General features: G+C 37.1%; 1 protein-coding gene across 2 annotated transcripts; it reads left to right on the forward strand.

Moving 5' to 3' along the window:
• The first annotated feature begins 1203 nt into the window (after positions 1 to 1203).
• LOC109037114 (transmembrane protein 104 homolog) lies at positions 1204 to 10985 on the forward strand. Of its 2 annotated transcripts, XM_019051616.2 has the most exons (9): positions 1204 to 1569; positions 2628 to 2749; positions 3609 to 3714; positions 5019 to 5112; positions 5580 to 5644; positions 6498 to 6628; positions 7339 to 7432; positions 8102 to 8195; positions 10218 to 10985. In XM_019051616.2, the coding sequence occupies exons 1-9, from the start codon at positions 1546 to 1548 to the stop codon at positions 10979 to 10981; spliced, it is 1494 nt and encodes a 497-aa protein (XP_018907161.1). In that variant the 5' UTR covers positions 1204 to 1545; the 3' UTR covers positions 10982 to 10985. The 2 variants fall into 2 exon arrangements, with proteins under 2 accessions (XP_018907161.1, XP_072155617.1); XM_072299516.1 differs by lacking the exons at positions 1204 to 1569; positions 2628 to 2749 and adding an exon at positions 3445 to 3516.
• Positions 10986 to 12455: the final 1470 nt, after the last annotated feature.

A 12455-nucleotide genomic window follows, 5' to 3' on the forward strand; every position in this document is an offset into this window, starting at 1 on the left:
GAATCAACATTCAAATCGCAAATTCCTCACACATGCAACATCTCCATTTAAGGGGCTACAAATTACGAAGATCTACCAAGCTCCGGAATGCGAATATTTGCGCGATTGATTTATTAATTCAACGATGCGAGCAGCGAGGACAATGCTTGCATCCATAAACGTTAGTAATTTGAGATCGATAAAAAACTAAGATTTTCCTTCATTTTCGCGTGATACCACATCACATACCTACTGCAGAGCTCATGTCCCGAGGCTCCCTGCGCGATTTACCGAGCTCGTGGAGCTTGTCTGATCAGAAAATCGCACTTAGTGGAATATTCAGCGGCGCACTACCAGCCGCGCCAAACTCGCGCTGGCGCCTACAAACCTAACAGAGATACTTCACGCATTGCGCAATGCGCTGAATATGGCGCCTACAAACCTAACAGGGATACTTCACGCATTGCGCAATGCGTGAAGTATCCCTGTTAGGTTTGTAGGCGCCTATGGTTGCCTAGTAGTAGTAGTAGTAGTAGTAGTAGTTTTTCATTTAAAAAATAAAGTATGACAGGAAGTCTGCGACGTCGCAAACCGAGATACGCGGTTTGGTAGTTTCACCATCGATATTACGCTTCTCATGATCTCTTAAGCAATTGTGGAGTTAGCATTAAAGTCTAGTAAATATATTAGTGAATGTATAGTATTCTGCACTTTCTCTCCTGAAATGTGGGCTACGTCTGGTTGTTAATTATTAGCCTCAGCTGATCTTTCATATTCAGTAATTTTGACCCTTTGCACGGTGCTATTCACGAAATACGTCGCGTAGACCTGCAACCTCGATCTGAATGTTCTAAAAAGGAACATGCTTACCCATGTCATTAAGTATACATTACAATGAGTAAGTATACATACAATACATTACATTACTCTAGGTCTAGGTAGGTCCGAAAATTAGCTAGGGGACCTTTTTTTTTAACTCAACATTTTTCTGTAGTGGTGGTTAGATACGACGAATTTTCGGGAAAAAAAATCACGCTAATATTTTATACGCGAACAATCACTGATTTTTTTTTGTCCGTTTAGATATTAATAATTGGTTCGTGATGGTCGCAGCCGGTCGCTCAGCGCATAGGGCATCATCATTCCCGCGTAAAAATTTAAATCCTTGCTAGCATTGCACAGAGAGCAGCACCCACCTGATAAGAAGTGTCTATTCTGACCGTATTTACATACAGCGTGGCAGTCGCCTTATCAATCGTACAAGAGGGGGCTAAATTTTTGTTTGAGCGATTTATTTTTAATTTATTTAGTTATCAGCTCTCTTGCCAGTTAAGTTTCGTACGTGAATACTTTTAATCAGTACCTTCATTATCAGTGTCAATTAAAACTGTCTCTCAATTATGGTTTCAAGTTCTTGAAAGTTGACTCATCCACTAGCATCACACCACTAGCTCACACCACTGTTAGCAGTTTATTAAATAAGTACATCTTTTCGTCAGTTCTCTTCATAATTATTCCAACATACCTTCGTTGCAGTACGCTCCTCTTGGGGGTAGCTTTGCCCCAATGGATGAAGGCTATTCAACATGGGTAAGATAACGATTTTTGATCCCTTTTGCAATTTACGTGAGCATGGCTCAGCTTCATTGGGCTGCGCACTCAATCCATCTGTTGTGGTCCTTTATTAGCGATCTTTGCAAGCTCTGCTTTCAGGGGTCCTTTCATCTTCTTGCCCTAATTTGTTTTAGAATCACCCCATCATCTTAATCGTTACTGTTCTCTTCAACCCTGTAGTGGTCTCTACAATCCCAGCAGATGTTCATTTCCATCAGCAGAAGTGACCAGAGGTGCAGAAAGTGCTCAATCGACTGATTGCGGGACATCTCTGTAGGCCCTTGATAAGGCTTAAAAAAATTTGAAGTAGAAGGCATAAACCCGCTAAGCGCGTAATTTGTTGCGGAGGAAACTGTGAAGCGTGCAAGTCTTACATGGACAGCATTGTGAAGGCAACTTCAAAAAATGTGAAGGGGAAGAACTTTCTGCAGCCCTGGAACTATCCACCAAAACCCTGACTTATGATTCCCTTCGATCCCTCAAAAAATCATTAGAATTCAACATCATGCGTAGGTAACATATTACTTAGGTATCCAATGGGATTGGAAGCGTAAAATCTAGTGATCAGTCGAACGGTGTGACGTAGGAGAAAATAACTCAGATCAGTATTACTGTTTTATCATTGGAATCGTTGCCATTTTTAATGTCATCGTTAAAAGAGATTTTCTCACCTGGAGTTAGTTATATTGATGACACATAGATTTGAAAATTAATCGTGAAAGCCAGGAAGGAATGAAACCACATTCTTTCTACTCTTAATGCTGATGAACCTTCTCTTTTACCTGCAAAATGTGCACTAGAGATAACTGCCCAAAAGAATTATCAATTCTGTGTATTGATTTTATTAATATGATCAAGTTGTTTTAGTTGACAGCTTGTGATCACACAATAAAATGGGAAAGCAAGATTCAAAAATCCAAAACCCAACTGAAGAGTGTCAACTTTTTTTTAAGTTCTCCTTATGAAGGTTTCATTTATTATTTTTAAAAATTTGAAACTTAAATGCTTATCTCCTATATGTTTTCTCTTCACAGACTGGTTTACTGTACGTTTTCAATTTAATTGTTGGGACTGGAGTGTTGACTCTACCGCATGCATTTGTCCAGGCAGGATGGGTCTTTGGAATCCTGCTTCTCTCGGCACTCGCTTTCACAAGGTCAGAAAATCAAGATATTGTGTATGTTTGTAGGATGATACTCAGTCAATCATAATCCTCATTTGTCATTTCTCACATGTATATCTACAGTGTAAGTCAGCAAGCACATAACTCGGTTTGCGACGTCGTAGACTTCCTGTCATAATTTATTTTTTAAACGGAAAACTACTCAATGGCAATTCTTTAAAACTGCCGCGAAAAACTTTCTTCTCTGTGTGAAGAAAATTCTGCATAAACTTCAAGGAATAATGTCAATTTGTTCTCCTTTAAAAAATTAACTTAAAGACGGAGATTTTCAGACACCGCAAACGAGTTATGTGATTGCCAACTTACACCGTCGATATACACCTCTTGAAAAATTAAAATGAGGGTGTTTATCAATACAGAGTGTTCTTCGATAGAGGGTAGGAAGAAAACAAAAAAAAGAACTTATCAATCATTTTAAGTAATGAGTAAGTGAACAGTCGGTAGTGACACTTTGAAGAACCTAAGTATGAGATTTTTGTACAATGAACTTAACAAACCCATCTTGTACTCACTGTAGCATGAATGGAAAATCATAACAACACTTTTACTTCCAAAAACTATTTTTTCCCCCCAGTAACAATTATAGTACTTCCAAAGCTATTTCTTTCAATTGCTATCCATGTAATTTACAAGAATACCAATTACCAAGTTGAATGTACTTCTTTAAGAATGGAAAAGATCGCAACATAGAAGTCGATTATTGAATATCTTATTTGCACAGTTTTTGAAGCAGCAAATAAGTATGTCTACTTTTTTCATTCTTTATGAAACCAATTGAAATTGTGCGATATGTAAGTAAAGCTTTAGCATCTATTTTTTTTTTCCTTTGCAGTTATATGGCTGTAACATTCGTCATAGAGGCAATGTCTCGGGCCAATGCTGTAAAAATGACACTAAGATTGCGCCATCTTCAGAAATCCAAAGCAGCCTTTTTGAAGGTAAATATTTTCTGGAAATCCAGTACCAACATCTCTGATAACATTAAATTATTTATGACAAACTACTAGATCTTGCAGTGTTTGTGTAAAAAAATACATGGAAGAGGAAAGGGGTTATACTAAAAATTTTCAGAAAATTTTTTTGGTTCGTAAAGCTTAAAAAATGATAGAAGATGCTCAAGTCAAGTGCGTGGAGTGCCATGCCTTTGGAAAGAATTTTTATAAAGAGTCTTGTTCCTTCCCTTGAATTTTTACTTTTAATTTTCTTTCAAGGATTAATTGTTCTGAATTCTAACCATCTTAATTGTCACTGACTGAATTATCATATTTTATCAGAGCCATTTATCTTATCACTAATGTTTTGTCTTGTTTCATAGACTTTTCAAATCTTTATGTCTTTAATTTGAAATAATCACCTGCTCGCATTTATACAATTCAATCATTTAACTGTGGACTTTTGTCTACATTATGAAGAATGCAAAAGAAGGAGCATGGGAAAGTGTCAATTTTATTTTTTTTACTTTGTAGAAAGTCAGCAGTCCACAACATAAAAAGTGGCGACTGAGGGTGGGAGTTAGTGACTGGCTTGAGGTATTGTTTAAGGGTTGGACCACAGATATATTGACACATTCAGAAGATCCTGTCTTGTCCAAACCTATCAACCCTTCAACGGTAGATCGAGCTGCTCACCTGACTTAGCCCCTCAGCCACCAATTTTCGTCTTGCAGAATAGAATAGTTTTCATCCTTTTTTGGTATTATTTATGTTTGAAACAATTTCAACTGCTACCCTAAAATTGTTGGTAGGTAGAAAATCTCTGTGAATTGTCTCTCGTAAATTTCAGTTCTTTGTCCACTAGTTGCTTCCACTTGGAAAAGCGGTACAAAAGTAAAATAATATCGAAAATATCTCCTAATAACTGAGCATTAGTTTCGAGCAATAGTAGTCACTGAAAACTTATTTCCTCAGCAGCTTCAAAGAACTGTACACAAAATAATTATTCTTCTTGGTTTTTAATAGAAATGGACTATTCCTCAGGTTATCAAAACAATTCTGTACCTAAGTAGAGCAACAAATATTTCAGCTTGTGACCAAGAATATTTTTATGGCAAAAGTGACAATTTGACGGCATTTTCTGTAAATATTGTATCATCCCCCTCTTCTTGTAATTTTGTACCATATTATACTCCATAATATAAAATCATAAGAGTAATAAGACCTGAGGCGCAGGTTGGATGGCGAAGCGGCCAGGGAGTGTAGCCTCCTAATTTTGTTTAATTTGACTTCATTTTATTTTTGTGTAGCAAATACAAGGAGACTCTGACGTAAGTGTGTCGGGGGATGAAGAAGGTGATCATTCAAGGATACCTCCTGAAACATCTCCCTTAGTTCCGAATGGTCAGTATACTTTTGTTAATAATTTAAGTTCCCTCTTTTTTTATTATGCTTTGAAAAGTGTAGCTGTTAACAAATTTTAAGACAGAATTTTTATTTTGACAAATATTTGTGCTGAAATGGCAGCAATATATTGATTCTTTTGATTTGATAAAACAAACTACTTGAAGTGCAGTAACCATCAATTTAGCCTGTCATTTCATTAAACTCATTCAGGCTACAGACAATGAAAATTGACAAAATGTATATATTTCTATCAAAACAGTGTCCTTTTTATCAGATTATGACATTTTATTTTTACTCCCTCTTTTGGGTTGAATAGTAAAGGACTTAATAGGGTTTTGATCCCTCTAGCTTCTCAAAGTTTTGTTTTTCTCATATCTCATAGGTAAAGTTCAAGCTTGAATCTAAGATATTCTGGATTACCTTTGGGAAAAACTGCATGTATGTTTGATTTTTTTTTGTTGCAGAATATATCGATAAATTTCCAGCTGCACCTAGATCACTTTTCTCTGTTGATACTAAAGTTGAAATGGTAAGATCATCCGTACACATACTTGCATTTGCTAGCATTCTTACTTTCTTTTTTTCAAAAAGCTACATATTATAAAGGTTGGGGATATACCTGGAGATATGTTGTGCGAACTTCTGTTTGCATTGGTTTCCTAAAAAGACAAAATGGACCAGAGCACGTTTTGCATCTTTTTAGCTTCTTTGAGGCCTATTTTTAAGTTAGTGCCTCTTCTTATTTCTTTGTTATGTTTTTTATGAGTTCTTATGTGTACATATATTTTTCAGGAAATTTGAGTTCTTTCGATCACTTATGTAAAAGTATTCAATAACACGTAGTAGCTACTGGTCCAAATCGATGGCTGAAGTACTAAGGCTACGTAATTCCTTGAAAATTTCCTCGATTTTTCTTCCCTATCAGCAGAATATTCTGTATGAATTTCAAGCTGAGAAGTTGGCTTGTTTTCCTTTAAAAAAGTAAGATACTAGCGGAAACTTTTAAACATTGGATTGTTGCGACAGATGCGTTGTTTTGCACTTTGGCCGTCAAATTACGTATCCTTTCACACATCATCACTTTTGGGTCAAAGCATCACACTTGCCATGCAACGTTTAAAAATTTCCGCTGTTATTTTATTTTTTATAGAGAAATTGTTCAACAAAGCTGTCCAAAAATTTCTCTGAGTTTTATCGGCAGCACCAAAAAAATTCAATGAAACTTCAAACAGATTCAACCAACAATTTCTCTGTAAAAAAATATGATAGCGGCAGAAATGAAACGTTGCATGGCGCTTGTGATACTTTGGCCGGAAGGTGACGACATAAGGTGTTTCTTTCAGGTTATGCTTGTTAATGATCACTCTGATTTTTGTCTTCAGGTGGAAATGGCTGAGCTCTTCTTTCCTCCATGGGGCAAGGTTTTCTTTTTTATAAATTTCTGCCTCTATTTATGTGGAGATTTGACGGTGTATGCAGCAGCAGTTGGAAAATCTTTGGTTGATGTCTCATGGTTAGCATTTTTCTCTTCATTTTTGTAGTTTCTGTTACTTTCTAATTCAGGATCGCTTGTCACTCTTCTGGATCCTATGTCAGGTGTATGTCATAGAGAGTGGATAACATACTGTATTGCATTTCTCAGTGCTAAAAATTAGCAAACTAACTGTTGACTTTTCATTGTGCGTAACATTAATCGGCGGAAATTTCTTTAGAATAAATGTAATTTAAAATGGAAAGCTTAGCTAAGAAATATGAAGAAAGCCCTTGTTTCAATCTTCTCTTGTGTCATAACTTAGAAGGAATCCAAGAAGAATCATGCCTCCAGCCGATTTTTTTCCTAATTTCTCTTTGCCATTTTTCCCCTGGACAAAAAACTAAGCTCCGAAATGAGTGAGAGTTCAATTAATTTCACTTCACAAAAATTTCATGGAAACCTTCTTAAAATAAGAATCTAGAAATTCAGGCTCATGTGTTAGGTTCAAGTCACTCATTAGCCCAATGGAGCTGAGGTGCTCTTAGCCTGCAAATATTGAAATCATGACTCATGCTAATGTATATTAATATCCGGCACCATAAATGTTTGATCAGACCCTCTTCATTGTACTCATATTCACAAGAGAAGCTAATTCCTTGAGTGGAAAGAAGACTTGTCCTTAGGTAGACTTGCCAAAATTTTATATTACTTTTCAATAGCTTGATTTTTTTCTTCTTTTGCTGTTTCAGTATGACCACCTCAATAAACTCAACTCATCCTGACAATGAATTGTGTTGGGAAGGGGCAACCATCACTAGAAGAGGAGCTTATGCTATATTTTTGGTAAACTGCTTCTTTTTGTTTGTTTTTTTTTACATTGTCTTTAACCATGACCTTTCCGTGATAATTTTTTTGAAAAATCAGAGTGAAACTACTATGGTACTATTCACATGATTGACATGAAAATAAACAGATCTTAATGAATAAAGCCTCAACATACGGATGCTGAAACAAGAAAATATTAGGACCGAGAACTTTTTTTTACATAACGAGAAATTAATAACTCTAACTGCTAAAACAAACCTCAAGACTGTTCATACATTGAAATTGTGCATCTAAGTTTGCATGGAGCAAATTTTTTTTTCTAGAAGGATAATACTAATCTGAGTAATGTGTCCCGGTAAAACCAAAAATTCAAGATAAAAAGGGGGAAGGAAGAGGAGTGTCCTCATCTACTTCTGTTCGATGTACAAAAAAACTGCCTAGAATCTCACAGCAATGTTGCAATTTTCAAAAAGTAATCGATTGCCATGTCACAAATTACAAATTCTACATCTATGAAAGTACTGCAAATTTTATAATCAAATAAACATCCGTATTTAAACATACTAATACTCTTACACGTAATGCAAAAACATAACTAAGTTCCAAAAAATGCAACTATACATCTGTATATATACAGTTTTTTTTTTTTAAATAAGTATGGTTGATGTTTTGTTTATTTGATTGCAGTTGCTATTCGTGCTTACTCTTGGACCGTTCGCCTTTTTTAATGTTCAGAAAACGAAATACATCCAGATGTTTACTACCCTCATGAGAACGCTTGGTAAGTTCACTTCAAAAATTGTCATCTGTAAAGCAAGCCATTATCTAAAAGTGCTTAGCACTGAAAATAATCTTTCTCAATTAAAAGTTCGTTGTTGAATACCTATAGTCTTTTACATAGATGAGGTATTTTTGCATTTATTATAATTAGTCCCCTTCTTTTCAAGGATCAAGGGAGTGGAAAGGAGGGAGGTCTCAAATATCTTATTGCTAATAACAATGTAAGTTCTATAAACTTCTCGTGTTTCCAGTAGGGGTGTTCAAACGAATTCTTGCCGGTACACTATCGACATCGTCCCTTATTGAAACTGGCAGCAGCACCGACAGTGGCGATGATATCGACAACAGCCACCCTTATCGGAGTTTTGAGAGCTCGCACTCAATGCATTGTTGCCCCGTGTGTCGGTTTATCAGATTGCCTGGCGCGGCGGCGCGTAAAATAGATGTACAAATGGCAACAGCTTATTTTCGCCAGCTCCGTAAACTCTGATCGCTATCGGCAAGAGCGCTCTTATCGTAACTTTTTCTTAACGGAACTGTTTCGGTAGCTTACCGACAACCGATAGAACAGCCCTAGTTTCCAGTTGTATCAATCTGTTTTTGACTGGATATATATGCATATTTCTTTAATCACAGGGAGGCTGTCTGAAAAAGACCCCAATAATAATCATGTCACTTTTTCAACTCACATCACTTGTAGCAAGCAGTCAAAGCTAACACACCATGAGCTGTTGGTCTTTAAGAAGTGGGTATTTGGAGGTACTGGGATTCGAACCAGGACTGTAGCATTATTCAATTAATCCAAAACAGGAGGATTCAAATATACTTAGGAAAAGTCAAGATAGGCTTAGGGTATCTGGAATGTCAGCAATGCATTTTCAACTCATCGAAAGATATGCTTTCAACATGTTTCTGACCTTGTCAGGCTCATGGCTGATATTATTTTTGTCATCCTGGTCTATAAAACGTACCCTGCAATCAGTCTTCCCCGTAAGGCTTCCATTGTGCTGTCAGGCTGGCAGAAATGTATCGGGGGGCTTATCGCGAAACTAATTGATCAGCTCATATCATGGACACAACCAAGAGGTAGCTTGTATATTGCTGTAAACTCCGGTAGCGAGCAATCATATTTTTTTTAGTTTTTTCTTGCATGATCTCTTGGCTTGTTGGACACACGTATGGAACTTTTCAGCAAAATCACATAAGTAGGGAACAAGTCAAATTTAGCACTGTTATGTGGATAAAATATGGATTCAAGGATCAAATAATACAATAATTTTTTGATTGTAACCATCTCTCACTCACTGTACTCTGAGTACCCTCCCATAAAGATTTTGCAGTGCTGGTGCCAATGACCCTCTTGTAATTTCCAAAAAAGTCTTGAGTAGCATTTTAATTTTGTTGACCAAAGGGATTGCGGTCCGTTTGAAGAATAAAACAATTAGACTAGAATTCAGCTTCATTTATCTGGTAATTTGAGCTGAAAGCACTCAGCAGAAATCAAAAACATTGGAAGATTGAGAATACTTCTAGAATGCTAGAACTATTGAGAAAGTCAGGAGGAAGCCCGAGAAAAGAACGGTGTGAGATGATGCCTACCGAATTATTGGTCGTTACATAAAGTTCGCAAGCATTATCAGTTGCTTGGTTTATTTATCAAAAATTTCAGGACTTGATGTTCAGAGATGATATACATGATACTTTTCATAACATTCTTCTGCCAGTAAAATGCTACGTAAGGTTTGCAAAGACACGCATTCATATCTTAGAGTGCTAGATAATCAAGGAATGAGTCACTGGAGAAAAGGATTGTAGTTGTGCTAGTAGAAGTGTTGAACTGGAGTGGTGCAATTGTAATCAAAAAGTTTACAGAGAGGAGGTCTATTGAATCAATCCCCAAGGAAGACAGTTTGATGGACCAAAGAAGAACATTTGATGGAAGGATTCATGAAAAGCAGTGAAAAGTCAATTGAAGAATTTAGTGATTACAAAACACAACCTCTCCATTTTTTTCTTTTTTTAGCTTTCAGTGTCATGATTGTGCTGTCGGTGCAAAGAATCATAGACCCCACACAGGATCATGGCTCCCCACCTGTCGTACGACCTGCTGGGATGCCTGCTTTATTCGGCGCATGCATCTACTCCTTTATGTGCCACCACTCGTTACCAGCTCTCATCACACCAATCAAAGACAAGAGCAAGCTAAGCCGTCTTCTTTCTTTTGATTTTATTCTCATTCTGACATTTTATTTCATCCTCATCCTTACAAGCATTTTTGCTTTCCCCAACATTGAGCAACTTCTTACACTGAATTTTAGACCAGATTTTAACACTAAGCTAGATCTAGAAATAATCGATTATTTTTTGATGTTATTCCCTGTTTTAACATTAAGCGCCAGTTTCCCTATCATTGCTATCACATTAAGATACAACTTACAAGCTGCATCGGTTGGAGAGGATGGCCCCTGGGTGGTGCGCAGGTTAGTTCTTCCAACAATCGCTGTAACCGTACCTATTATTGTCGCGCTTTTATTCACAAATATTGAAACAATTGTTGGCATTAATGGATCTTATGCTGGGGCAGGAATACAATATGTTATTCCTGTGTTTCTACTTCTTAGATCTCGTGCTTTAACTCCAGAAGCCCTCAAAAATGAAGTAAATCCACATCAATCGCCATTCAGTTCACCAATTTGGCCGCGTGCTCTTCTTTTGTGGGCAGTTTGTTGTGTCATTTTTGTCTCGGTGAACCTAGCTGATAAGTTTCTGAACGTATCAGTTTTTTAAGTAATTGAGTGATACATTCCCCGTGGAATTAACTTTTTCCATAGAGGAATTTTGTTTTGAATTTCTTTTCACATTTCACCAGTATTTCCTTCAGAGTAATGTACTGATATACAATATCACCCTATTGTTGGAATTTTAGTTGAAAGCAATTTTAGAAAAGAGGTAAGTACAAATACATATTTTGGATTTTCCAATATTTTACTGAAATTTTCTGATTTTAGCTTTGATCTGTATAAATTTTAAAACTTTCTGTTCTTAATGAATATCATGAAGTTTTGCGCAGAAGTATGTACGCTAATTTTTAGAGGGATGAAGCTAGTGCTCAAGATGAAAAGAAAAATGTAATTTGTGATTCCTAATTTAGTTACCCTCTCAGATTGTAAACTTGAGACTTACTTAATTTTGAAGCTTCAACATTTATTCAATGCAAAGACACAATGACCGTTATCACGATAGTAGCAACAAAGGGGCATTTTATTTTGTTTTGAATACAAAATTTCCCTATCACGTAGGTGAAAGCCCCCGAGACCATTAATTTTTCTTCCAGAAGATATGATTTTGAGGCACCTCTGACAATAATTAATCTGTAAGGTAGTTGAGGACTTCCATAGTGCATTATTATCAACTCAGCGAACACTCCAACTTTTCTGCTCCCTCTTTGGCAAAGAAACTTTGCAAGAATTCAGCAAGATGCCGCAGTGTCAAGAGACTCATAGATCATGAAGTAAGAATTCATGCAGAAGATAGAACTGAATTAAATCATTTTTTAACGGGAGGATAGCAAAAATTAAATGTCGTTGAGAGTTGTCCGGAGGTTTTTTCGTCACAAAAGGGCTAAAACAAGGCTGTTGTTTGTCACCAACACTATTTAAGGTATACCTAGAGCACGTGTTAAAGGAATGGAAAAATAAGGTTGCGGGAATGGGCGTTCCACTCCTTGATGGGCAGACCCTTTATACTCTATGCTTTGCCGATGACCAGATCGTTGTAGCTCAAGATGAGGAAGATGCGGATTACATGACGCGGAAGTTGGTCGAAGAATATCGGAAATGGGGCATGGACGTTAGTGTGTCCAAGACAGAGAAGCTGGTCGTGGGAGCAGCGCATCAACGGCAAAGCATAGAGCTTGAGGATGGACGGCGCATTGAAGAGTGTGACGAGTATAAGTATCTCGGTGTTTGGCTCGATCAGGATGGAAGGATGGATAGAGCAATTAAGGACAGGATCATCCAGGGCAGGAGAGCCATCGCGATGCTGAACGGGGTGCTCTGGGATCAGAGCATCTCAAAGGCAAACAAGCACCGGATATATGACGCCATCGTTAAAAGTATCGTGCTCTATGGTAGTGAAGTGTGGCCTTTGACGAAAAGAACGCAAGAAATGTTGAGGGCAACTGAAATGGATTTTTGGCGGCGATCTGCCGGCATTTCGAGACGGGACCGTGTCCGTAATGAGAGAATTCGCCAGGTGATGA

Source organism: Bemisia tabaci, chromosome 4 (genome assembly GCF_918797505.1).
Source record: "Bemisia tabaci chromosome 4, PGI_BMITA_v3".
Lineage (NCBI taxonomy): Eukaryota > Metazoa > Arthropoda > Insecta > Hemiptera > Aleyrodidae > Bemisia > Bemisia tabaci.

Coding starts and splice junctions, on each gene's coding strand:
- LOC109037114 (XM_019051616.2), top strand. CDS start 1,546: ATGGATGAAGGCTATTCAACATGG. Junction 2,750..3,608: donor TCGGCACTCGCTTTCACAAG/GTCAGAAAATCA, acceptor TTTCCTTTGCAG/TTATATGGCTGTAACATTCG. Junction 3,715..5,018: donor CCAAAGCAGCCTTTTTGAAG/GTAAATATTTTC, acceptor ATTTTTGTGTAG/CAAATACAAGGAGACTCTGA.